The sequence below is a fragment of the Sapajus apella genome, unplaced genomic scaffold (genome assembly GCF_009761245.1).
Source record: "Sapajus apella isolate SASKATOON/1434 unplaced genomic scaffold, GSC_monkey_1.0 scaffold13, whole genome shotgun sequence".
Lineage (NCBI taxonomy): Eukaryota > Metazoa > Chordata > Mammalia > Primates > Cebidae > Sapajus > Sapajus apella.
In genome coordinates this window covers 15,504,781-15,532,707 of record NW_022436953.1, presented here as the reverse complement: position 1 = coordinate 15,532,707, position 27,927 = coordinate 15,504,781, and the positions used below count along the sequence as shown (strand labels likewise).

General features: G+C 38.7%; 1 protein-coding gene across 6 annotated transcripts in view; it reads left to right on the top strand.

Moving 5' to 3' along the window:
* Window positions 1-25,396, top strand: part of GPAM (glycerol-3-phosphate acyltransferase, mitochondrial) — a 63,953-nt gene extending 38,557 nt beyond the window's left edge. For all 6 annotated transcript variants that reach the window (XM_032281613.1, XM_032281610.1, XM_032281611.1 and 3 more), the window contains 16 exons: window positions 1,692-1,838; window positions 2,462-2,558; window positions 3,198-3,334; window positions 6,556-6,655; window positions 6,981-7,193; window positions 8,979-9,092; window positions 10,868-10,953; window positions 11,660-11,775; window positions 13,857-13,927; window positions 14,721-14,985; window positions 15,530-15,672; window positions 16,866-16,943; window positions 17,859-17,999; window positions 19,190-19,379; window positions 20,532-20,590; window positions 21,549-25,396. In XM_032281613.1, coding sequence (XP_032137504.1) covers window positions 1,692-1,838; window positions 2,462-2,558; window positions 3,198-3,334; window positions 6,556-6,655; window positions 6,981-7,193; window positions 8,979-9,092; window positions 10,868-10,953; window positions 11,660-11,775; window positions 13,857-13,927; window positions 14,721-14,985; window positions 15,530-15,672; window positions 16,866-16,943; window positions 17,859-17,999; window positions 19,190-19,379; window positions 20,532-20,590; window positions 21,549-21,665 — 2,074 coding nt within the window. In that variant the 3' untranslated portion in view covers window positions 21,666-25,396. The remainder of the gene's footprint in view (window positions 1-1,691; window positions 1,839-2,461; window positions 2,559-3,197; window positions 3,335-6,555; window positions 6,656-6,980; window positions 7,194-8,978; window positions 9,093-10,867; window positions 10,954-11,659; window positions 11,776-13,856; window positions 13,928-14,720; window positions 14,986-15,529; window positions 15,673-16,865; window positions 16,944-17,858; window positions 18,000-19,189; window positions 19,380-20,531; window positions 20,591-21,548) is intronic.
* Window positions 25,397-27,927: the final 2,531 nt, after the last annotated feature.

The window sequence follows — 27,927 nt, the reverse complement described above, 5'->3', positions numbered from 1 at the left end:
TCAAGAAGTGTTCACATTTCCAAACATTAAATGTTAAGCTCCAAAGGAAACTAAGGAGAACAGATGCTTTGGTGACAGTGCCATGTGGGAATAGCGTTCTTGTTTTGTGGATTAATAATTAAATGGGTTTCTAAAACATGAAAGGCAAGTAGGAGTTCAGAGATGCATGTATTTCCAGATGCATATATTTCTCTGTTTTCTATAATATAAATGTTGGAGACACTGTATTTCCTATTTTATAGCCAAAAGAGAAATCAGTTTGATATTGTTGCCAGTTACTGAGTACCTAGGTAGAAATTCTTGTACTAGAAAGTCATTGCTAGAAATCTTAAGAGAATGAGATACTGCCTTTGCTCTCACAGGAGCTTGGTTACAAATGGTAGAGACTGACTGGAACTCAGGTGGAAGGGGAAATAAACATTCTACAGTGTGGGAGTTTGGGTGAAGGTGTTCCAAACTCCCATGCTCTAGAATGTTTATTCTAGAATACTGGCCTCATTGGTATGGCCGGTTTTAGAGGTCTACTTGGATTTGGGGAACAGGAGACCAGGGCGAATTAAAAGGCTGCTTTGACTTCTCAAGAGTCCTTTGCAGATTCTGTGTTATGTTTGTTAAGGCCTGAACAGGGATGGCACGTAGTACATACTCAAGAAATACTTCTTGAATGAATGAGTGAGTAGTTGATAATGAAGATGCATCAGACATGGCAATGACTTGTGGAAATATTCCTGGCCAGAATGCAATTAATGCTTTTTAAGAAATAGACTTGGGGTACATTCATGTCCTTTGGTATTGGTCTTTTTGTATTAGTGAAATGTGGGGCTATGCGGAATTTTGCTCTACTTCACTAGTCCAAATTCAACACCAGTGGGAGAAAACACAATTGTTTGAAACTCTTAGATTATTATATATTCTCTTTTTTTGCTAAAACCTTCAAGTATGTTTATTTCATCCAGATGTTTTGACTAGTAACTGGGATCTTAGAAGTGGTTGAAGGAGGTTGAACCTCATGCTTTTTTCGCTAAGTCAACTGGAAGATTTATAAAACTGGATTAAATGTTTCCTTTAATCTCACTGCTTATTACCATGTGCTGTGCTCTTTTGATCTTGAGCTGTGTCTTTTAAACATTACTGGTTTGAGTTGAAAAAATATTTATAAATATTTATGTCCCTTTTTGATCCCTCCCAGAGTTTTATGTATAGTTTTACTAATGGAGTCACAATAGAGTTAATAGTAAATTAGGTCTTCAAAAGAAAAATCACACATTAATTTGGTAGTAGAGTTTTGGATACCTCTGAATTATACGCCTAAAAGGATAACCTTTCCTTTACTCTCTTCTGCTAGAATGCAATTTTGTGTCTCTCACACTTTAATGGGAACATTCAAATTCACATAGTTGTCACCCAGTACATTTGAATTAAATTCTTCAGTCTGCTTTCCAGATCCTCAGAGATTCATTGATTTAGGAATATCAGTGAATATCCCTATCTCTCCTATCTCTGTTAATTGATAGGAGCCAGTGTCTTTAATAGCCAGAAAGAGCACCTCTAGCTTGAGCTTATTCTTTCATATTACCACATTTCAAAGAGAACATACGTTTTGTTTGGGGATTTACAACTGCAGTTTAGAAAATACTGAATATAGAATGTAGTAGAGAACCAGTTACGTTGTCTCTCCATTTTCGTACCAGAGTACAAGAGGCAATTGCAGAAGTGGCTGCTGAATTAAACCCTGATGGTTCTGTCCAGCAACAATCAAAAGCCCTTAACAAAGTGAAAAAGAAGGCAAGAAGGATTCTTCAAGAAATGGTGGCCACTGTCTCACCAACAATGATCAGGTATTAAAAAGCAAGGCAAAAAGCTTTCAATTAAAGCCATGATGATTTGAGCAAATAAGACTGAATTATTGAACTTCCTAGCACAGCTCTCTTTGTCCAAAAGAAGTTTTAATGAATCCTGATATTAAACTCTTGTTTATATTCTTATTCAGCTTTTATGCACAGTAGCGCTGTGTTAGGCTTGAAGGTGCCTTCATCTCTGTTAATTGATAGCAGCCAGTGTATTACAATTGACATCTGCTCATCTAGACTAGTTGTGAACCAACTTTCACATAACCGAGTCATAAAAGGAGTGGTTTGCGTGCATCAGAGGCATCATTCTGCTCACTAAATATTAGTTTGCCTTGGTCATTTGCTTCTGCAGTATAAAGTATTATTAGAGTGATATGTGATTGTAGTCCATAATAAATGGATACTTCTGTAAGTAGTATATGTATATAAAGTTAGGTCTAATCCAGCAATTCAGATACACATGCGCACATGTAAACACACACACAAAGTCATTTACAAGTACTTTTAGGTTGTAGGTCTAGAAATTTAAGTAGACAGAAGTCAACTGTATATACTTGTATGTAAAAATATATGTGTGTATATTTATGTTTTTTGTTTGTACTTTGTTTCAGACTGACTGGGTGGGTGCTGTTAAAACTGTTCAACAGCTTCTTTTGGAACATTCAGATTCACAAAGGTCAACTTGAGATGGTCAAAGCTGCAACTGAGGCAAGAATTTCTGTGAATCTGTTGCCCCGTTTTCCCCTCATTTGTAGAGTGCTTTTAGAGTTCTTGTGGAAATGTTCTCGTGTGCTGTTGTGTATTTCAACTCATTTGGAAGATTTTCCTTGTTTGTGGTAACTTCAGTAGCTGTGTCTTTGGGGAGGAGAAATGGGAGTACTTACCGGCAATATGCAGGATTCCTTTTGTAAGTTACCTTCCAACAACCCTGAAAGTCTGGTAGAACAATCTCTGTTTTGTAGATGAAGCAACAGAGACACAGATAGATAAATAGGTTGTTTCAAGTGGCAGATAATAAGTGACTTGCCCAGGATTTCAAACCAATCCAAGCTTGACTCCATAACCTGTGCTCTTTTTATATCAGTAGAGCTGCTTCTCAGAAAATGTATAGGTCAACTGGAACTCTTGATTGCTCTTCTTCCCCCAACTGATTTCTGTTGTTATAGTTGCTCTTATTTTTAGCTCAAAAAGTATTACATTGAAGGGAGTTCATATTATTGGAAAATGTTTTTAAGGAGTGAGTCACTAATTAGCCAGTGTTTGAGTGACTCTAGCCAAATATGCAGTTGCAAAGTGTGATTGAATTTTACATTTGAATTTTAAATTTGGCATTTTTCCCTTTGCTAGACGAATTTGCCGCTTATATTTCTACCAGTTCATAGATCCCATATTGACTATCTGCTGCTCACTTTCATTCTCTTCTGCCATAACATCAAAGCACCATACATTGCTTCAGGCAATAATCTCAACATCCCAATCTTCAGGTAAGATGAGCTTGAGATTTAAGGAACTAAAAAGATTATGTTTTGAATTTTTGGGTTTCTTAAATTGTACCTTTGGATATATCTTATTGTAAGGATGACATTAGCACTTTTTCTTTTATTATGAAAGTGATACGTGTTTATTGTGTAAAATTTGGAGATACAAAAATTGCATTAAGACTATCACCGTTATTTATTTTATATATTTTATGTGGGATACTTGGTGAACTGTGACTCCCTAAACTTTATGGCCATTATTTATCAAATAGATAAAAGGCAATTAGAAAGGCAAGATAGCAAAGTAGTGTACCAGGCTCAGCAGTAGGGAGTTGTGTGGCGGGGGAGGGGGCAGTGATGTGGGAGAGGGGTTACTGGTATAAAGATAACCATGCCTGGTACTTTGACCTCATAATTTAGTAGAGCTAGAACCACTTAAAAAGTACAGTATAATGTGAAAAGTGTCTTTTAGAGGTTTTCAGCTTTTTAAAGGTTTTTTAGAGGTTTTCCTCAATGCATTCCATTTGGAGGAAATAGTCTGTGCAAATGCAGAGAGATACAGGAGCATGATATGGTTGGGAAGTGATGGACAATTAGGTAAGGGGGAAATATGGGATGCATTGGGAAGGATCAGAGACTGAAGGTGTTAGCTGCATAGGTAGTGAGAGCCAGATCAAAACAATTTCTAAGCCAAGAGATTGGAGTCTGTCCTGTACTTGAGAAATGGCGTGTTCAGATTTGTATTTTGCAAGGTCATTCTGGATTAGAAAGAATGAAATCAATTCTGATTCCATTTAGATAGTTCAGGCAGAATGTAATGCAGGTCTAAATTAAAAGTATAGTAGTGCTTTTGGACAAGAGGGCATAGATTTTGAAGTATTTAGTAGCTTGAATTTATAAGACCCAATGCGAGTCCATATGGGGGCTCAGTAGAGAGAGAGGAAGTAACAAGATTCCCAGGTGTTTACCACCTAGGAAACTGGGTAGATGGTAGGTCTGATCACCAACAAGGAATTGGTGAGGAACTGGCTGAGCTGGTTTGGGAAGTTAAAGTTTCAAAACCTGAAAGCACAAAGCAACTCTAAGGTCAGCTCTGTGAGTAGAGAGTGGGTAAGAGGAGCATGAATTTAGAAAGAGACTAGAGGAAAGTGGGCTGGCTTTAGGAAAGGAAAGGTTGTGCAGTAGAGCTTCACAAGATGGCATTCGTCATCTTTGTGTGCTGTGTACTCAGTATCACAATCTAAGGAGCTCCTTCTTAATCCCTTGGTTCATAGTTCTCTAGGCTTTCAGAGTTCTGTAGCTAACCAGACTCCTGTGACCAACTAAAGAGACGCCATGCATTCATGCAGTCAGTGATATTTATCCAGCAGTGCTTTAGACAAGAGAGAACAAAATATATAGTCCTTGCCTTCACATAGCGGAATGGATAATACAATAGAGTGTGATATGACCCTACAGGGTAGATGTGCTTTTCCAAGAATTAGAATATCTGTTTACTCTCCAGGGTACCTCTTCCCAGGACCAGGGAACCTGGGAAACTGAATTAGAAAGTCATTTGGAAGTTTCTGGTGGGCATAGACTTAGAGGGACTAAGTTCTGTTGGGGCTCTAGAGAGGCTTTGCTTCTCTTGTAATTAGACTATTTCCTGTACCCATTTCCTCCACATTTGGTTCTCAACTAGGATTTCTTGGAACTACTTAATAAACACTGATAGTTTTTCATAATCCAGCTTTCCCTTTCATGGACTCTATGTCAGCCATTGTGTAGCTCATCCGTCCTTCAGACACAGCAGGCTATAGATAACCCAGCCTGTTTTTGTGCAACTTTCTTTTATTACATGACAGCCTCCCCATTCCCAAACCACTTCTCAGGTGTTATTTTTGTAAATGGCTCATCTCATTCATTGTGAATTTATTCTGCAGAGTTTTACTGTTAAAGAGTGATTACTAAGCTTTGGCAACAACTTACTGTGGACTCCATGCATTTACTGTAGAGCAGTGGTCCCCAACCTTTTTGGCACCAGGGACTGGTTTCATGGGAGACAATTTCCACAGACCAAGGGGATGGGGAGGATGATTTTGGAATGATTCAAGCACTTTACACTTATTGTGCACTTTATTTCCATTACTATTACGTTGTAATATATAAAAAAATAATTATACAACTCATCATAATATAGACTCACTAGACGGTCCCAACTGGGAGTGATGGAAGACAGTGACAGATCATCAGGCATTAAGAGTCTCATAAGGAATGTACAACCTAGATCCCTCAGGCGCAGTTTACAGCAGGATTTGCACTCCTGCGAGAATTTAATGCTACTGCCGATCTGACAGGAGGCGGAGCTCAGGGGTTAATGCCACCAATGGGGGGAGTAGCTGTAAATATAGATGAAGCTTTGCTTGCTCTCCTGCTACTCATCTTCTGCTGTGTGGCCTGTTCCTAATAGGCCAGGGACCGGTATTGGTCTGTGGTCCTGAGGTTGGGGACCCCTGCTATACCCCAAAAATATATATTAACATTTATATTAGTATCACTTTACTTGAAAAGAATAGGAGGCTGTGAGTTTGGAAAGCTTGACTTAGACAATTTCAACTTCATGTCAAAATTAGTTTTGTAGAAAGAGACATGGGAATGGAAAAATTGTTTTATGCCTGCGTATGTGCAAATGAAGCATATTTTTGTTTCATGTTATGTTTTGGAAAGATGGTTATTCTTCGTTTCAGTTGGTAAAATTATTTTCAGTTGGATAAAATTATTACAAGGACCCCCTGGAAGCAATACTTATTTGAGAAAATTTCCCCCAAGGAGCTTTTATAATAAACATCGTATTCATTTTGTAGTAAACATGCCATGAGCAAATTGTAGGATATCTAAGGGTCAGTGTCTTCAGACCCTGGGCAGGATTTTAAAATTTAGAAGTGTTACATAATGCTCTTAAAATTTATACTATCACCTTTACGGTAACATGTCATTCAGACTCCTTTTGGCTTGGAACACATGTCATAGAGGTTCATTATACACAGTGATATCCCAAAGACTGATGAACATGTAAATGAAACACATCAATATATGGAAAATGAAAAAATGCCTGCATTTTTACTGTCAGCAGCCCATACAGCACATATGGCTTGTATCCAATTGGCAAATGTTTTGAATTAACTTGGAATGTGAGTATTCTTTTTACATTTTTCTTCATAAATAATTCATGCATTCTGAATTTGTAGTACCTTGATCCATAAGCTTGGGGGCTTCTTCATACGACGAAGGCTCGATGAAACACCAGATGGGCGGAAAGATGTTCTCTATAGAGCTTTGCTCCATGGGGTATGTATGATTGCTAATTATCCTTAGAGCCATTGTGTTGGTTATCACAGTAAAAGCAAAAATGACGCTATTGAGTTGGGATTTTTAAGAAACTATTATTTGGGTAACTTGAGTGATTATTGCTTAAGCTTGGTGATTTATTTTGTTGTTGTTGTTATTACCAAAATAGAGCATTGGAGGAGCTGCTTTAATAGTATGAATAAGATACTTTGTCAGTAGTGAAGTTATAGGTTTTTCTGTTTTGCTTTTTAAGATTTAATTTTTCTGAGCTCATTCTAAGTTGAGTGGTCTTGAATTCATGTTTTACTTTCTTCTCATATCCTAGCATATCGTTGAATTACTTCGACAGCAGCAGTTCTTGGAGATATTCCTGGAAGGCACACGTTCTAGGAGTGGAAAAACCTCCTGTGCTCGGGCAGGACTTTTGTCAGTTGTGGTAGATACTCTGTCTACCAATGTCATCCCAGACCTCTTGGTAATACCTGTTGGAATCTCCTATGATCGTATTATTGAAGGTCACTACAATGGTGAACAACTGGTAAGGGTGCCTACACAAAAATTGTCTTTCTTTATCAAGTTTTGCTTTTAGATTTAACTTTTAGAATTTAGATTTGCTTTTAGAATTAACTAACAATTTTTTTTTGGTACTCCCTATGTTTAAAGCACTGTATGAAATGTGACTGGGTGGGCACAGTGAGTAGCTTTCATGCCCTATTATGAACTTGATTGGTAGTGCTTTTATGGTGTCTTCCTGAGCTTGGCAGAAGTGACATGGTTAGATTTATCAGTGCTGACCTTGGTCATGGGATTGGGAAGTGGGAGAAGACTTGTCACCACGCTGCCATCTCTGCTGTGGAAGATTATCTGTGGTTTGTTCTCCCCAGGGCTTACGGATAATGTGCATATTTTAAATTGGGCTTGAAGAACTGGTGGGGGTCGTGGTGGTGAAAACAGCTACAAATTAATTTGAGAAGTAGCAATAACTTTTTCAATACACCTTTTTATTGACGTGTAATAGTTAACAAGAGTATACAAATCATAAGCATGTAGCTTGAATTATCACGAAGTGAATACATCTATGCAAGCAGCACCCAGATCAAGGAACAATATTACCAGGACCTTTGAAACCCTCCTGGTGCGCCTCCTATCTTTATCCCCTCAAGGATAATCATTAATTTAATTTCTTACACACTGGGTTAGTTTTTACCTATTTTTGCACTTGCATAAATTGGATAATATGTGATCTGTACACATCTGATTTCCTTTGCTTAAGCAGGTGTTTGTGAGATTCATCCACATTGTTGCATGTAGTTTGTTCCTTCTCATAGCTGTGTAGTATTCCAGTGTATGAGAATACCACAATTTATTTTACTATTAGCAAAATGTTTGTCTGTAATCATTCTTGTGTATTTTTTCTTGATGACCACATACATTCGTTTTGTTGGGTATGTGCCTAGGAGAAGAACTGATGGGTTGTAAAAAAATGTGTATTTTCAGCTGTAGTAGGTACTGCCAACCACTTTATCAGAATGATTTTACCAACTTACCACTCCAATCAGCAGTTAAGAGTTCCAGTGGTGTTTAGTTTTGTTATTATTTATTGTGGAAATTTGGGGTGAGGTACTTATTTCAAGCTTATGGCTCCAAACATGTCAGAAATTCAAGAGGCTTTAGAAATTGTTAGGCTTACAAATGAAGCGATATGATTTGCATGGCACTCTTCTTGTGTCCTGTGAATCTGTCCTTGATGTGTACCCTGTTCATTCTGTGTCTCACAAGTTCATTTATGAGTCTGTGTCCATTATATGTCCTGTCATTGTGCCTTATGTGTAATAGATACTAGGTGCTTACTGAATGAATACTCAGTTCCCGCTGTGAGGCTGGATTTGCAATTACTTGGCTAATATTAGATATGTAGACTCTGGGGATCATCAGACCTCAGATAAATGGCCTCTTTGAAGTTTGATTTTTATTTAAGAACCACAGAACAGTTTTCCAGGCTATGTCAATTTTTCCTTTGTTAGTTTGCAATTGTATTTTTGTGAATTGTGTGACCATTATACTAAATGAAATAGTATTAGATGTTTCATTTTTCATTGGCTGAATTATATCTCCCAATGACAGGGTTACATCTTCTAGCATCTTTGAATACCAGACATTTTCTGACAGGCCGCAGTTAATGACTCCTTCCTTTCCTTCTTCATTTGTTGTTCTTTTTCAAGATGAACTTACAGTTTCCATAAAACAGGTTATTCTGTGGGTAATAGAATGTTTGTGTATGTGTTGGCTTTCTCACTATGTTATTCTCACTATTGGAATTTAGGGCAAACCTAAGAAGAATGAGAGCCTGTGGAGTGTAGCAAGAGGTGTTATTAGAATGTTACGAAAAAACTATGGTTGTGTCCGAGTGGACTTTGCACAGCCATTTTCCTTAAAGGTGAGTGTCTATTGAAATGAAACCATGTCAAAGCATCGACTTGAGTCAGGGGGTTCCAGTGCCGACTCTAACAGCACCTCTCTGTGTGATGTGGGGCTGCAGTTTGCTCTCCCGTAAAATGAGGACTATGACAAAGGTGGTGTTTCCTACATTTTTCCACAAAATTTGCCTATTGACAAAGGAGGGTGAGTTTCTGTTTTGGGAAGATACCAGGCTCGACATTTATTGCCATTATTTAACTCATGGCAATCTAAGAGGAACAAAAAATAGGTAGAAGGAATAAGTTCTAGTATTCGATAGTACAGTAGGGAAATTATACTTAACAGTAACTTACTGTATATTTCAAAATAAGTAAAAGAGAAGAATTGTAATATTCCCAACATATACAAAAAAGATAAGTGTTTGAGGTGATGGTTATGCCAAATACCCTGATTTTACCATTACACGTTGTATATAGGTATCAAAATACCACATGTACCCCAAAATATGTACAACTGTTATATATCAATTAAAAACCCCAAAAGTCAAAACAACATTTTGAGATGGATGAATGAATAAATGAATAATTGTAAAAAAATAAAAATTCATGTGAATCTTTCATGTGCCTTTATAATATGTTTTTATATCTTATTTTTAAAAATTGCATTTAGGGGAAATTTTTCCAACAGCTCCCTTAAAATCTGGGTAAATTTTTTTTTTTAATATGGAGTTTTGTGCTCTTGTTACCCAGGATGGAGTGCAGTGGTACAATCTCAGCTCACTGCAACCTTTGCCCCCTGGGTTCAAATGATTCTTCTGCCTCAGCCTCCCAAGTAGCTGGGATTACAGGTGCTTGCTACCACACCTGGCTAATTTTTATATTTTTAGTAGAGACGGGGTTTCACCATGTCTGCCAGGCTGCTCCTGAACTCCCGACCTCAGGTGATTTGCCTGCTTTGGCCTCTCAAAGTGCTAGGATTACAGGCATGAGCCACTATGCCCAGCCAAAGCTGGGTAAATTTGGCACTTAGGATGATGCTCTCTGTGTCCTATTGTGTAGAATCAAGTCCCCATACATCCAAGGGATAGCGCCATCCTCATTGAAAGTCTGGGACTGGCTGGTGCCTGAGGTCCTTGCTGTTTTAAATTCTTAAGATATTCAAATTGTAAGGAGAAGGAGAAGAATGAGTACAGAAGTAGGGAGCCCAGGGATAAGGAGCAGAATGTCCTGCCTCCTTTTATTCTACTTCCTGGCTTCACTTTAAGAGATTCCAGCTGCTGTGGTAGATGCTTGCTGGCCTTAAATCCTTGATCTTTTAGAAGCTCATCATTTCTTGCCACTTTTCTTTTTCTTTGTTTTTTAAATGGTCACATAGCTCCTCTGTCTTGTTATAATTTGCTTTTAGATTGAGGTTCTTTTGAAAATAATGTGACCCTTGGGTTGCCAGATTATTTTTAAGTATGATTATGTTATCACTAGTTAATGATATTAGGAATGTCAATTTTATGAAGATGTGTGAGAAAAGGTAAGAATTTTCTTTTAATTTTGAAATGATTTTGTTTGAGCATCCTATTCTTTGTGCCTTCAGTTCTTAAGTTCAGTTTCATGCTTAGCAACATTCTTGAGTCATTCTGGGTTTCCAAAGATATTTTGGGATATAGAGAGTATTTTTCATGTTCCATAGCATGGCTTATTTTATGAACAACTCCCTTTTAACCTGTGGAAGATGAAATTGTATTTTATATGTTGGTGGGAAAGTGAGAGTAAATGATCATGTTGTATTTTTTTTCTCCAGGAATATTTAGAAAGCCAAAGTCAGAAACCTGCATCTGCTCCACTTTCTCTGGAGCAAGCATTGTTACCAGCTATACTTCCTTCAAGGTAAAATTTGTAGATTTTTTTTTACAGGAATTAAGCTACTAAACATCTGATATTTCTTGTATTGCATAGATTAACTTTACTGAATGTATACATTCTTATTTTCACTTCTTTACTCAAGTAACTTTTGCCTTGGTCCAATAAGGGATGTTGAGATGACATGTTTTCATATTAGTTTGGAGGGTTTTTTTAATTACTTGCTTATAAAATCTTTTTTATTTTGTGAATCATATAGGAATTCTTATTTGATTTATGCTTTTTGAATGCTTGAACTGATTTTTTTTGGTAGTAGGTTATGCGTATTGTATGTAAGTGAAATGTATAAAAGATTTCTGCTGTTTGAATTTTTCAGAATTCAAATTGAATTTTAATTTAGGGAAATTGAATATGAAGCTCTTCCTTTAATATGTGGAAATATTGAATTTTCAAAAATGTTTTAAAATAGTGCATCTTGGTTTATGTATTTTTCTGCCAGTGGTTTTGGAAATGATGTATCCACAGACTATTTAGTCATAACTAAATAACATATTTTGTCCAGGCCATAATGCGGTATGTTACGGAGGAAAACAACCCATAGAAATCATCTATATGTGGTTTGAATTTAAAATATGTTGCAATTTAAAGTATCTAATTTATTTAAAGATCAATTCCACATAGTTTGCCTTGTAAAAGAGTGTGGTTGTGGGTTGATTTTCAAAACACTTTTCAGACCCAGTGATGCTGCTGATGAAGGTAGAGACACGCCCATTAATGAGTCCAGAAATGCAACAGATGAATCCCTACGAAGGAGGTTGATTGCAAATCTGGCTGAGCATATTCTATTCAGTAAGTAGAATACCAAACCCTTTAATTCTACAGTTAAGATTCATCATGGTGCAGTGTAATCTATACAGGTTTTGGGATCTGCTGAGGTTAGTTTCTACTTCAGGTTCTGTTAATTCACAGGTGGTAATAGGTGAGTTATTAGAAAGAAGGTGATACCATGGAGATTGATATAATATGAGTTAAACATCTTATACAGTGTCTGGTAATTAGTAGGTGTGCATGTGGTAGTTTTTGTGCTTTTTAAAGATAGTATTAAAATGATTTGTTATCATTTTAATAAATGATTTTATATTTGTTGTACCACAAATTAGTTCAAATATTTGAACTAATATACCACAAATTATATACCACAAATTAGTTCACATCATTTAATAACAAATGATTTTATATTTGTTGTTATACTGATGAGCAACAGAGGCTTCTGTTGCTCATCAGTATATTTTATTTGAACTAATTTGTGGTACAACATCTAGATTTATAGTTGCATGTCCATTTCTCCTTTGACCTCATAAGTTTTTATAATGCAGCAAATATGAGTAGCTTTGTATAAAGCTTTCACTTAGCCACGGAGAATATGAAATGAATAATTAATGGTTCTGCACTCAGCGAGCTTATGCTGTTGTCGGTGGGATGGTTGTACACAAATAATTAAAGTGAACCCAGAGAGGAGTGTGAGTTCACTCCAGGACCAGTCTTCTTTAAGTTCCAAGTTGTATAGTTGTGTCCTGTCATGGAGGCTGCTTTAAAATCCCAAGGCAGTGCCCTGCTTAGCCCGGTTGTGATTTCTTGCCATTCTCTGGGCCAGGACGCTGGTGATACTCTCAGCACCTCCTGCCAGTGCTACTGGGGAGGCCTCCCTCCTTCACCTTGCTCCTCCTGTTCTGGGGGCTCCTATTCCTACTTGACTTTGGGCCAGAGGATTCTTTCTCAAGCACATTCGATTACGTCTCTCTCCTGCTTAAAATCTGGATACAAAAAATAATACCTTATTGTTGAAAAGTTGGAACGTAAAGATGAAATAGATAGCAAAAACCCACTACCGAAATAACCAGTGGTGTTGCTATGTAGTCTCTCAAAATATTTTTTTACAGTTTTGTATTGTGCTGCTTTCTATTTATAACACATGTATTAATATTTAAAAATTCTTTATAAATATTTTTAATAGCTATACATATAGTACTGAGTACTTTTTTTAAATACTGGAGACAACTTCAATTATGAGTGGTGAATGAAGTATTCATAAATTGACTGTTATCTTAGAAAACTCACAAATGTTACCATGATTTCAGATTATTATTCCATGGGTGTTCTCAGATTTGATTTATATAATTATAATTTTATGCAAATTCACAGTGTTGCAGTGTTGGATTGTGCACTCTAGTTATTCTCAAGTGTGTTTCTGTGCCTTTCTTTCTTACCTCTGGGTCAGGTTGAAAGAGGAAACGCAAACGTATTGAACACCCATTACTGTGGCGCCTGTGCTGGGCCAATCATTTTATTCTCACACAGTCTAATGAGCTAGGGTAGTATTTTCATTTTACCAATGAGAAACGTGAGGCCAGAAATTTAAGTAATTTGCCCCAAGTCATGAAGTTAGTGAGTAAGTTAGGATTTGAGCTCAGATTTTCCTGACTTCAAATCAGCTGTTACCCTTCTACTACACTTTCCTTTTAACATGGGAATACCAGCAAGAAGAGTGGAGTTGTAGCTATAATAGACAGCAAGTGGGTGCAAGTCAAGGAATATGGAAATGGGAAATCCTGTAGAACTCAAACAGGCTTGTACTTTGGGTCTTATATTTCAATAAGAGTGTCTCTTCTTCATTCACTAATTAAGTTCCATTGGCCTGGAGGTGGACCGGTCTTAGCCTGTTATATGATGAATAGTGATCTCTAATGAGGTTCCATTGTACCAGAACACTGTGATATTATAACTTCCTGTTGGTAAATCACACTTATTGGAAATGTGATAGAAGACTTTTATAGTTTTAAATACTCCTGTTTAAAATTTAGATATTTCAAATAAGTTCAGCTATATCTGAAAAAAGTGCAACTAAATAAAGCTTTGTGTTTGCCTTCCAGCTGCTAGCAAGTCCTGTGCCATTATGTCCACACACATTGTGGCTTGCCTGCTCCTCTACAGACACAGGCAGGTATGTCTGCAATGTCACCTGCAGTTAAGTAGGAAGCAGGAGAATGTTTTATCAGCTGCTTGAATACATATAATACATATTCAGGAGGCAGATTTGGCACACTTCTGGCCGGTGCTGAGATAAACAGTGAAATAAGCTGAGGACTCTGTCCAAAGGAGTTTATCAACTTGGTGGAGGAAGAGTCTACATTAGAAAACAAAACGAAACAAAACCAGACTGCTTGATATACGTAGTACTAAGACATTGCTTGATTAATAATATAAATAAGTTCTATTTCATTAACCTGTAGTATGTATACTGATAGCAGATGCTTTTCAAATGAATTGACTGGCATTTTAGAACCCACCCTTTACCCTCACAAAATACATTTGTCTGAGCTTTATGATGGAAGAAACCACACCAGTCTTGTCCCGTCATGTTCTCACTACCAAACACAGTGCCAATATATATAGGCACCCAATAAATATTTGTCAGATAAATATTTAAAATGAAGGGGATCTTGCTAAAAAAATAAGCACTTCTTACTTGCAGATGGCTTTTTTTTTTTCCCCTTTGATCTTACGTGTGCATATCATGTGTCGTGGCCAGAGTGTTCACTAGCATGTGTCATTCCTGGAGGACCAGCTTTTTAAGCAGTTTTCTGGCTCACTCTGCATTGGTGTTCTGGCCCTCCTCTATGTGCCAGCAGTGAGCTGCAGAAAAGCCAAGGCAAGGAGAAAGTCCTGGAGTGTTGGCCTCTCAGCTTTTTGGAAAGCAGGTTTCCACTGGCATGATACCGTTTTTGTCTCTTTAGGGAATCGATCTCTCCACGTTGGTGGAAGACTTCTTTGTGATGAAAGAGGAAGTCCTGGCTCGTGATTTTGACCTGGGGTTCTCAGGAAATTCAGAAGATGTAGTAATGCATGCCATACAGCTGCTGGGAAATTGTGTCACAATCACCCACACTAGCAGGAATGATGAGTTTTTTATCACCCCCAGCACAACTGTCCCATCAGTCTTTGAACTCAACTTCTACAGCAATGGGGTACTTCATGTCTTTATCATGGAGGCCATCATAGGTATGTCAGGCCTTGAAATATTTTCAGTAATTTTCATGGACAGTAAAAGAGCCTAAAACAGATAGTGATATCTGCTTTAATTTGGGTGATAGCCCCTTGCTTGAGGGAATGTGGATATATTTTTAGTTTCCAAATGAAAATGTAATCTCCTGTTATATCACTGTTCATAACTACAATGAGTAGTTACCGAATTACCATTTGTATAGTATTATCCTTATTAGGAAAGGTAGAGTGTCTTGCTATCCAGGAGCTGAAAATCTGAGATGAAACATATACAGGGCAGCAAAGTGAATGGAAGACCTCATTTGTGATAGGAGAAGAGAGGAAGGAGAGGACAGGGGGCTCATGTCATTGGAGAAGGTTTTTGATGGAGTTAGGATCATATGGAATCAAGAATTGAATTGTGGGATTTACTTAAATTTCTCCAGCAAATACAGGCCATTATTTTTGATGTATTAACAGTCTCTCAAGGTTATTCAAACCAGTTGAAGTTTTTCTTGGAGGCTTAGAGCTGGCAACTTCATTGTTGCTTTGCTTTTCTTAGCTTGCAGCCTTTATGCAGTTCAGAACAAGAGGGGATTGGGGGGGCCCGCCGGCACCCCACCTAACCTGATCAGCCAGGAGCAGCTGGTTCGGAAGGCGGCCAGCCTGTGCTACCTTCTCTCCAATGAAGGCACTATCTCGCTGGTGAGTGAAGACTCTTCAGTGTTGCCTGGTCTCTTTTCTTGAGCGTTTTCATGAAAACATAAACCCTCTGTGTTTTTCCGTTAGAGAATGTTCGGCCCATTGTTGACACTTTATATTCCACTCCTGGATTTCAATGACCACCAAACCAGTATGTCATTTCCTTTCTTGGTTTGCTCTTTGGCTCATTGTTCCACTGAATCCAATCTGCAGCTATGAGCCGTGATAGGACAGATTGGTCAGTGTTCTCAGCAGTCGCAGTCAAAGCTAGTGAGCACGTATTATGTATGAGGCACTGGGTCAGTGGTTTGTAAATAATTAACCTACCCACCTGTAGATGATGGAACCACAGATGTTAAGAGTCAGAAGCAGCCTTAAAAATCATCTGTTCAACCCCTCTCAATTTACAAGTGAGGAAATCAAAGCCCAGCAGTACTAATGAGCATGTACATTATATACCCAAACACTTTTAGGCATTTATCATGAGACATATGTATTAAGCAGTAGATTTCTTTTTTTTCAAACTCATCAACATGTAGAATTCATATTATATTTGAATTCTGATATTTTCCTTTGTATGACTGTGTCTTGAGATGTTGATGGGATGAGTACATGTGTTGGGAGTAGCGCCCCCTCCACGCTGTCCTTTGTGTGAGGTGTAGTAGTGCTCCTGTTGGGGAATCTATTTTGCAGGAACCTTGGGTGGTGGGTTGGGAGGGATGAAGGCAGATAAGACTCCTGATTGACCTTTCCCTTTCCTTGGTTTTTGTTTACTTATTCCAATGTTGTATTTCCTCATTCACCACTTTTGTGTACAGTATTTATTATAAGATAACTTCTGCAGAGAAATTGTCTTATAAAGTAAAAGAAATGGATAGTGGGGGACTGACAAGCAGCCTTCAGAGGGCTTGCCACATTGTGGGTGTGGGGAGAGCACTGAGCTCAGGCGTACCCTTTGCAGGTGGTGCAGCGTTGGGTGCTCTGCCAGAAAGTGACAGGTTTCTTCTCAGGCTTTGTCCATGACCGTGTGTGTATCAAGAGGGTGGGCGTTGGGAATCACAGGACTTTACCCAGTGGGGGGAGGGAGGTAAAAGAATGGAAGGATTTGGCAGCTACCTTGTACCATTTTTTTCTGCCTTAAAAAAAAAAAAAGGATAAAATGGTGGCATTTACATTTAAATGACTTTTCTTTTCAGCCTTGCCAGACATTTTACCAAGTTTGCCATGAAACAGTAGGAAAGTTTATCCAGTATGGCATTCTTACAGTGGCGGAGGTAAGAGGAAGAGCTTTTCTTTATTTGCCTTTATGAAGTTACTTGTTCTTCATTCCCTTATCTTTTCTGCCACTTATTTAAACCAGTAACTGGCCAGGCTCAGTGGTGTGTGCCTGTAATCCCACCATTTTGGGAGGCCAAAGTGGGTGGATCACCTGAGGTCAGGAGATCGAAACCAGCCTGGCCAACATGGCAAAGCCCTGTCTTTCCTAAAAATACAAAAATTAGCTGGTCTTGGTGGCACACGCCTGTAAATTCCAGCTACTTTGAGGCATGAGAATTACTTGAACCTGAGAGGCAGAGGTTGCAGTGAGCTGAGATCATGCCACTGGACTCCAGCCCAGGCAACAGAGTGCGATTCAGTCTCATAAATATATAAATAAACCAATAATTACATTTGGTATGTTGTTATGTTCACATGTAGAGATGCAAAAAATAAGAATAAGGAGAGGAAGTGTCCTTTGGGATTATTTAATATTTTGGTTTCTATTTGTAAGTTGTGTTGTCTAAAACATATCCTGAATTGATTGTGTGACATCCAGAGGTTTGTATGTTAAGTTGAGACATTACACCTGTCAGTGTGCTTGTAGCTTGCACATCTGCAGTTTTCATTTTTGAGATTCTGTTTTAATTTTGATGGATTTGGTGTAGAGGGGATGGCCCAGAAAAGTAGATATCAATTAAGAATATGTGGGGGTCCTTTTATTTGATCTTTCTGGTAGCTCTCCCCTCCTACCCACTCTTTTCTTTTGTCCCCTGAGTTTGAGTTTGGAAGGGAAGTGGATTGACATTATGAATGGCTAAACACAGAAGAGCCAGGAAGGGCCAGAGAAGAGGACTGCCTTGTCCTGGCACCACTGGGCAGTTTGTGTGCCAGTGCATATTTATTTACTATCCTTCACCTCCTTGGCCTAGCAAGATGACCAGGAAGATATCAGTCCTAGTCTTGCTGAGCAACAGTGGGACAAGAAGCTTCCCGAACCTTTGTCTTGGAGAAGTGACGAAGAAGATGAAGACAGTGACTTTGGGGAGGAACAGCGAGATTGCTACCTGAAGGTACTTTGGTGAAGAATTCTGGTGGATATGACAGGGATATGTTGGAGTTTATGTTGCAGTGAAATCAGCTGGAGCCCTGGTGATATCTTCGTATCTAAAGAACCCCAGCTAGCTCTGGTACCTTCTATGTGGTAAAGACACTCAGACTGTTTGAGTTGAATTAGTACCTTATTCAGTTTAAGTAGAAAAGGAAAGGAGAGTCTGAAAAGTCAGGAGGATGAATGTCATAGGTGAGACTTTCATCACCCTTTTATGAAATACACAGGTACATACCTGTTTCCCTACACCTGCACCCCCTCATGAGGCAGCAGTTTTGCTGTTGAGCTGCCATCGGCCTGGTTGCCCTTGAGTCAGTCTTGCTATCCCTCCAAAAATTTCATACATTAAGCTCTTTGCTGTCAGTTAAAACACATACCATTATAGGAGAAAATTTAGATTAAAAAAAATTGTCCCTTTTTAGAAAAATCAATTTTGTTTAATTTATAATTTTAGAACTTAGTAATAATGACCTGTCTTTTCTGAAGACCCTATGTGGGTTACTCTTTTTTGACAGTTGGAATTGTCTTCTTTTTCACTTGGATGATATTAGCTTCAAGATTGGGCAGTGATCTTGCTTTCACACCCTAGAGGGGCTTCACTGAACCAACGTGTTTTGGGTAGGTCCAGTGAGAGCCTCCCAGCCATAAAACACTTGTCATGGTGGCCATCATTCCCCACAGTACTGCACTGTGGGCAGAGGCCATTTAGGGGAGGCAGGGAATTGGTGCTGAAGAAGGACTGAAATGGTCTTGTTGGTCTCCCATTGACCTTTTTGCAGACTTGAGTGACTGTCGAGCCCAGGTTTCAAACTGTGGAGGGCCTGGTCTTAAGACCAGCTATTTTCAGTGACAATAAGATATCATAATTTTGGCATTCAGTTATGAAAATTTCTTCTAGGTAGCTGTTCAATGAACACAAGCCTCAAATACTATTTAAAAAAAGTGAGTGATTGCAATAAAGAGTGTTTGAAAGCCAGCAGTTTTTTCCAGCAGAGATTCTCTGCATGAGGGGCAGTGGGCCGCTTTGAGGTAGTGCTGCTGTGCGTGGCCATCTTCTCACGCTACTGGCTCTCCCGAGAAAGTCCTCTGTCCACCTGTTTTGTGTCTCTTGTCACTTCCTCATGACCTCATCTCCTGCTTTTGCTCTCTCAGGTGAGCCAATCCAAGGAGCACCAGCAGTTTATCACCTTCTTACAGAGGCTCCTTGGGCCTTTGCTGGAGGCCTACAGCTCTGCTGCCATCTTTGTTCACAACTTCAGCGGTCCTGTTCCGGAACCTGAATATCTGCAAAAGTTGCACAAATACCTAATAACCAGAACAGAAAGAAATGTTGCAGTATATGGTATGTTAAGTCACTATTTGGTCTTTTAAAATCTTTGTTTTATTGATTACAGAAATTCACTAATTGTAGAAAATTGGAAAAATGCAAACTTATCCTGACCTCTGACTCCGTAGAGTATTACTATTTCTCTTCTTTGGTATGTTACGTAGGTTGAATGATACAGTCATGCACTCTTACATCTGGCTTTTTTCATGTAACATTATATTTGAGACTCGTATAGTCGTTCCATTGTTCTTGTTGTATAGTGTTCCATTGTATAAATGTTTACCACATTTTATTCATTCCACTGTTGAAGGATATTTGGGTCATTTTCAGTTCACAGCTGCTTTGAACAGTGTTGCTGTGAGCATGTTTGAGTACGTCTTTTGGTGAACATCTGTGCCCCTATATACAGCATATCTGTGGGAACAGAACTGCCTGGCTGTAGGCTCTGGGCATATTCAGCTTTAGTAGATACCACCAAACAATTTCCAAGTGGTTATACCAACTGGTACTGCCACCAACAGTGTGTGTTTCACTTGCTGCACGTCTTGGCCAGCACTCTGTTGTGTTTGTTTTAGGAGGTATGATTGGGGTGAGAGTAGTATTTTCTACAGTTGTAATTTGAAGCTGAATCTACTTTGAATCCATCTTTAGAGCCAGAAGGAATCTAATCTAATCACCTCATTTTATAGATGAAGAAAATACCCAGGGTCACACAGCTAGTTTATGGGTAATCTTGGGATCAGAATTCTTGTTTCCTAACCTCTAGGCCTGTCCTTTCTCTGGTTCCACTGATGTAGCAATCATCTGTGTATCACTGTATAGCTTAAAGAATACTTATATACCGTCTCATTTGATTCTCACAAAAGTCCTGCAAGATGGATGGTTTAGGTATTTCTACTTACCTCCATTCCTCTGTATTTCTCTCTCTTACACCCTCCTTTCTCTCCTTCTCCCTTTGTTTTTTACCTCATAGAGGACAAAGTAGGTTTAAAGAAGCAGCAAGTCATCTGAGACCTCACAGATTGCCAGTGGTAGAAGTGGGGCCCCACCCCTGTCTGCTGACTTGCCCTCATTCTCTTTCTAGCTCCCAATACTTTCTGTGGGTATTGGGATTGTCATGATTTGTTGGGCCTAACCATTTGATGGGGTTTTATTCTCTCCCTCCAGCTGAGAGTGCCACATATTGTCTGGTGAAGAATGCTGTGAAAATATTTAAGGATATTGGGGTAGGTGTCCACCATTTATGGTATAAAAGCTGTCTTCTGTTCTTTTTAGGTCTAGTCTGTTTGAGCTACCTTCATGGTAGGGTGGACCCCGAGAACAGCGGCTTCTGCTGGTTTAATGATAAAGGCACTTTTGGGAATGGGGCATATAGGATGGGTAGGGCTGTGTTGAAGGTCAAGCCCATCAGTGCAGATTTATTTGAATGTTCTGGAATTTTACTAATTTCACATTTATTCCCAAACTGCTATATATAACTGGTATCAATATGTTTCAAGATGCTACAGGTTGAGTATCTCTTATCTGAAATGTTGGGACCAGAAGTGTTTTGGATTTCAGATGTATTTTTATTTTTATTTTGGAATACGTGACTTATACTTACAGGTTGAGCATCTCTAATCCAAAACCCAAAATGCTCTAGTGAACCTGTCTTTTGAGCCCCATATTGGTGTTCAAAACGTTTCAGATGTTGGAGTACTAAAGATTTTTGACTTTTGGATTAGGAATGCTCAACCTATACCACAGTCTTGGCTCTTAATTACTCTATATGATTTTTAGTTACTTTCTTGTATTTTTACAAGTATTCCTAGAAGTATTCTCAAGTGTCCTTTACCTTCATGATTCATGGGGAATGTGAGTCCATAGAGATACTAGTGACTTTTTTGAGGGACTGTTTATAACTTTATCCTAAGGCATTTTATAGTATAGTTATGTTGGTTGAAATTTTAGAATATAGTTATGTTGGTTGACCTCTATTCCAAAAAAAAAAAAAAAAACCTTGCTTGGGTTGGTAACTCCCATCTCATACTCACACACACGCATGCATACATACTTAAAGCCACGATGTGGTTTTGTGTGCCTTTACTGCCTTCTGAGGTCTAGGATACCACAGGTCAGGTTAGTAATAGAAATGGGTGGGGTTTTTTTTTTTTGCCTTTAATTTAATCTAAACTTTTTCTTTAGGTTTTCAAGGAGACCAAACAAAAGAGAGTGTCTGTTTTAGAACTGAGCAGCACTTTTCTACCTCAATGCAACCGGCAAAAACTTCTAGAATATATTCTGAGTTTTGTGGTGCTGTAGGTAACATGTGGCACTGCTGGCAAGTGAAGGTCATAAGATGAGTCCCTTGTAGGTACCAGCTTCTGGCTTGAGAGTTGAAGGTGCCGTCACAAGGTCAGGCCTGCCCTGTCCCGAAGTGACCTCCTGGAAGACAAGTGCCTTCTCCCTCCATGGTTCTGTGATCTTCCCAGCTCTACGTCGACACAGAAGCCTAGAGATAACACCTGGAGGGACCTCAGCCTCTATTCACAACTCATAATCAGTAGACTACAAGATGAAATCTCAATAAATTATTTTGGAGTTTATTAAAGACTTACATTTTAAGTCCAGCTTTTAAGGACTAATTACTGTGATGGACACAGACATGTAGCTGTGTTCTAGAACTGAATCTTGTATGGTATACTTAATGCTGTCGGGTAATTTGTTGGTATATTTTCTGGCTAATGGTGAATGCTCTCTTTAAAAATAATTTAGTCATCCATTCACTCTTTCTCAGTTTTGTCTTTGTCAATAGTAGCTACGTTTTTAATGGGAGCACCTTTTATCCTAAAGTGCTTTATAAATGAATGGACTGATACATATCATACCCAGGTATCACTGTGTTGTCCTTTGCGGTCAGATTTAGAAAATGTTTTTAAGAGCTATGTGAAAACAGACCATATTAGTTTAGGTCAGGAACTGAGATATTGTAATCAAATAGCTGACATGAGGAAGTTAATTTAGCTGGCAAAATTCTAGGTAAACTTGGCCAGAAAAACTGGTGTTGAAAGCTTTTGCTCCTATAAAAAAGTGCCATTGAGTTTTAAATGACCAGCAAGTATTTAGAACCCTTCTGTTTTATGTCTGTACCCCGTCCCAGCCCTCAGGTAACACCTGCCTCTCACAGGTACAGCTGTTTCTTGGAAGTCCACCAACCAAATAGCAACTTTCCTAACTTGATTAGCTTGAGCTGACAGACTCTGTTAGAATACAGTGCTCTGGCTACAGACCACTGATGAGGGCTTCTGTGCTGCACACAGATTGTGCACTGCACCCCAGTCCAGGTGACTAGTGCCCACCCCAGTTGTGCAGGGCACCACCTGTCCAGTTTATGTATGTGGTGGCCCTACTGACTGGTAATGGTTAGAGGCATTTATGGATTTTTAGCTTTGAGGAAAAACCATGGCTTTTAACAAATTTTTATGGGTTATATGCCTAAACCCTTGTGCCACATAGTGGTAAATAATTATAAAAAATGATCTGTTCATAATAGGTAGGTGCCTTTTGTGAGCAGGGAGCATAATTATTAGTTTATTATGGTAATTATGGTGATTTCTTAAAGATCATGCAATGTTAAAATATTTTCTAACAGTTTACTGTTGCTTATCTTTAAGATATTATGGAATTAAGAATTTTTTTAGATGAGTGTTACACAGATTCTTTGAATTTAGTATAAAAGTACTGAGAATTAAGTTTGTAACCTCCGTAAGCTTGGATTTTAAACACTAATAGTATCTCATAAATAACGTGTATTTTGGGAGAGGGATGGATGCTGATTGATATTTCACATTGTATGAAATATCATGTTTGAAATTCATAGCAATAATGCTATGCTGCTGTGATCCCTCTCAAGTTCTGCATTTAAAATATATTTTTTCTTTATAGGAATTCATGTACCATTAAGTCATTGTCAGTTGTAGTAGCTTTGATGTTAAATAAGATATCACATTTTAGCATTCCATTTTACTGAGTAGGGTAGAAGAACACGTCTTTTTCTTGGCTACTTTGGAGGAATCTCAGGGAGTCTTGTGTATTCCCTTGGGTGTTCCCCTTATCAGGGGAAATCAAACATTTCACTGGTCTCTTTTTTTCATCCTTTAAATTGTAGATTAAGGATTACTCAAGCTCACCATTAGTCAAGGTTGGGACTCAGTTCCCAGTGGACACTCTGCCCTGCCTGTCACTGCTACAAAGAGCTGCTGCTTTGCCAGCCTGAGCAGAGAAAATATGGCTTCTCTTGCGTTATTTTCCCTTTTGGTTGGTTTTGTTTTCTAGAAGTTCGATCAGATGCTTTGGGGAATGCAATGTATGAGTTGCTAGCTCTCACCACTTAACTCACTGTGAGGATAAATATGCATGCTTTTTGTAATTAACTGGTGCTTTGAAAATCTTTTTTAAGGGAGAAAAATCTCAACCAAAGTTAGGCTCATCCAGACAAGCTGACCTTTGAGTTAATTTCAGCACAACTCATTCTTCAGTGCCTCATGACTGAAAAAAAAAAAAAAAAAAAAAAAAAGCTAGAAAAGCATCTTCACAATAAAGCTTCCAGAATGCACCATTTTGCTAAAAGATACATTCTCATTGTTTTCCAACAGCAATGGCTTCCACATAAGGTTAAACAAACTAGGTGCTTGTAAATAATTTATTACAGTTTACTTTATTGCATTTCTATAACATGAAATGCATGCCCTTCAGGGGAAGACTGTGAGTCAAGTTAAAAACACACACACACACACACACACACACACACAATATTAAGCAATATGAAACTACTCTGTTTTTAAAAATGAGAATGTCCTAAGTGATTCAGAAGAGAGGAAGGAATTTTTGCACTCTTAAAATTACATGAAAAACAAAGGCAAAAACCAGTGTGAAGTATGTAGAACTGCTAACTGAGAAGGCATCAAGCCTTCCTTCTGAGATCTGTTAATTCTCACAAAGTCATGAGGGTAAGTGGAGAAAATATTTCTGGGATTACAATGAATGTAAGCTCAGATTGTGGAATTTTCAGTAACCTGGATGGGGAAAAGCATCTCCCATAGTGCTCCATGTAATGTGAGTGTTCTGTGAGATGTTCATCAGTGTGTTACAGAAATGGTGTTGCTGGGAAACTAAGTTTGCACATGGAAACTTACAATGCACTTTAGCACAGTAAGGGCTTGACATCCAGCAGTGAAAACTGTTTAACTCAGCATTGCCCAAACTGTTTTGACACCAGGACATTTTTCTCCTTTGGGATACCTATGAACCTCTCATTAATGTCCTGTGGAGAACATTTTGGGAAACACTATGTTAGATAGTTCTTTAAGGAGACAACACGGTAATGAACAGATGGCACTGGGGCAGAATTTGCATGCATTTTGTAACATCCAGTGTTGCATTGAATAGGTATGTATTTCCTCCCTAGAGAAAATAAGCACAGAAAATTATAACGTAGGTGATTGGAGTTCTTTCCTTTGATAGAACAGCCCCAGCGATCCTGGCCTTTTCACTGAAAGTATCAGAATACATGGATGAATTGGGGTAAATAAGGTTTTAATTCAGATCTAGAAGAAAGTATTGTACAATGGAATGCAGATTTTTATCGACAGGTAGTTGTAGTGTTTAGACATGACAGGACCTATTGTTGAGGTTTATAAGACTTACTATGGGCTGTAAACCCGTTTTTTAAAACTTCTTAGAAACTTGAGACTTGCCATCTGGCATTTTAGTTTAATACAAACTAATGATTGCATTTGAAAGAGATTCTTGACCTTATTTTTAAACATCTAAGGCTCTGAAATGTTTTGATGGAAGGTATTAAACTATTTGCCTGTGTACAAAGAAATGTTAAGATTGTTGTAAAAAGAATTACTGTAAGGTACTGTGAAATACTGCGTGATTTTGTGAGTGAAACATACTTGGAAATGCAGATTGATTTTTATGCTTGTTAATGTATTGCAAGAAACACACAAAATGTAGATTTGTTTTAATAAACCAAAAAATTAACATATTCCTGATGTGTTGGATTTGTATTTAAAACAGTTTCTTACATAATTCATTATACAAACAATTATTCTTTTCTGACTTTACATAGAAACTTATTAAAATGCTTAATGGTATCTTCCATAAATGTATGACCCTACATTACATGCTTTTATTATTGACCCACAGCTTTCCACATTTGATCAAGCATTTGGAGATGTAGGTCTACTTAGCTATTGCTCTCCTTTTATTTAGTGAATATCCATATTCTAGAGAGATTCTCTGGGTTTTTGTAAAGATTTCTTTAAGCTTGGTGCTTGTTATAGTTTTGCATATTTAAGTTTATAAAAAGTGTTTTCTCCACCAGTTTATCAGAGTGGATCAAACAATATTAGTTTACTTTTTTGACTAGAAAATTCTTTCTTTTTTCAGAGCACAGATAGATTTTGTGGATTCTTTGAAAGTTCTCAAATACAGCCTGATCTCCATAGTGTTCTGGGAACAGTGGTAGAGGTGTACCTGCTGATGATGTCCGTGTCATTTGGATGCATGATGTGACTGTGAAACTGATTGATGCCCAAGACCATCCCATCCGTTCTCCAGCCAACCCCTCCCTAAATTTTGAACCCTTCTGATTTCCTCTGTGATGTCGTTGCTGTGACTGTGCCCTTATCCTGGCACTAGCAACTCTCTTGCTGCTGCGAGAGGTTACCTTCCTTTTATTGTAGCTAAATTCTGATAGCCACTAGGTAAGTGGATGTTAATTTTGAAGCCCCATCTCTTGATGTTTAGTCTACTTTCTAATTTTAGTCCTAATATTGTCCTTTTTAAGCTCTTGCTGTCTTCTACACACTTAGCTAGTAAAATTCCAACATGCCTCCTTGAAAGTACAGGGGCACTTGTGGTATTGACACCCCCACCTGGCTTCCCTTGCCCCTTCAGTTTCCATGGCCCTGTTGTCTCCCATCTCCCTTCACGACTCCGTTCTTCTCCAACTCTTCCTTCCCTCCCATGCTTTACCAGATAGTCCTGGTGGTGTTGACGGATCATCTGATTTAAAAAAAAAAATTAATATAATCTGAATTTGTGTATTATGTGAAAGCATCTAATTTTTACATGATAGTCCAACAACATATATGGATCAAGTAAATTGCCTTTCCAGGCCATTTCCATATTGGCAACTGCCAGTTCATATCATTTGGCCTAGGAAAAAGAAGCATGAAAGGACCAGTTTCAAGGTGCCCCTTCCAGGAGGAGCTACTAAGCAATCCCCAGGGGAGAGAAAGCTAACCTTGGTCATCTGACTTAGGCAGGGCTAAAGCTTGAGGCAAGTATCTGATGAAGACTGGTGGTGTTTAACTAGGTATTGAGCACATCTGGGTCAGCCTTCGACATCTGACTCGCTCCTGTGCCCATGTCAAAGATAGTGTGTATTAAAACAAGCTAGCATTGAGGGCTGACAGGTCATTAGAGTAAATGAGTGGACAAACTCAATTTCCAGCCTTCTGGGAAAACATCTTGCCTCTTTTGTCTTGCAGGTTGGTGGAAGATCAATAAGGAAAGAACACACACGGACACGCCCTCAACTACCTCCTCAAAGTTCCCAACCTGCATAGCCAAGATACAGGTATTGATCGACTTACCACCTATACAACGTACGACCATTCGACTTTACGACCATAATCGCTAGCCACGACTGCTCTGCGTCTGGCAGCACAAACATTGCCCAGCTGGGCGTACGACAGTGCGGACCAGCTTCTGGCAGCACTATCATCTCCGCGTGCACCATTTCAACTGTACATATAGTCTACTCAACTTATGACCAAATCATGTTACTACCAGTCCGCGGTCCCAACTGTGGTCGTAAGTCGAGCACTAGCTGTACATCATATGCTACTTACTACAAGTGAGGTGATTCCCTAAGGCAAGAGCAGAGGTAGTATGCCTGAGTGTGCATTTCACCTTGTTGTTTACTTCCTTACTGGTGGGCTAATCCTATGCCCATGCCCTCCTTTTTCTTTGTAATTATCAACAATCCCCTCTGACTCTTAGAAGAGTCTAGGTGTGTAGGATAGACTGTCTGGTTGCTGTATTCATGGGCTGTGCAGCTGCTAGTGACAAGGAATTTTGCTGGAATAGAGAAAGAAGCTATTTCACGTGGTGGCTCATGCCTGTAATCCCAGTACTTTGGGAGGCCGAGGCGGGTGGATCATGAGGTCAACTGATTGAGTCCATCCTGGTCAACAAGGTGAAACCCCGTGTCTACTAAAAATACAAAAATTGCCTGGGCATGGTGGCACAAGCCTGTAGTCCCAGCTACTCGGGAGGCTGAGGCAGGAGAATTGCTTGAACCAGGGAGGTGGAGGTTGCAGTGAGCCGAGATCACAGCATTGCACTCCAGCCTGGGTAACGAGAGCAAAACTCCATCTCAAAAAAAAAAAAAAAGAATATATATTCAGGTTTTTATCACCTGAGGATTTTAACAGTCTTTGAGTTTACGTGTAAGGAAATGTTTATGCACTATAAAACATTTAACTTCTGCTTCTTGAACCAATCTTAG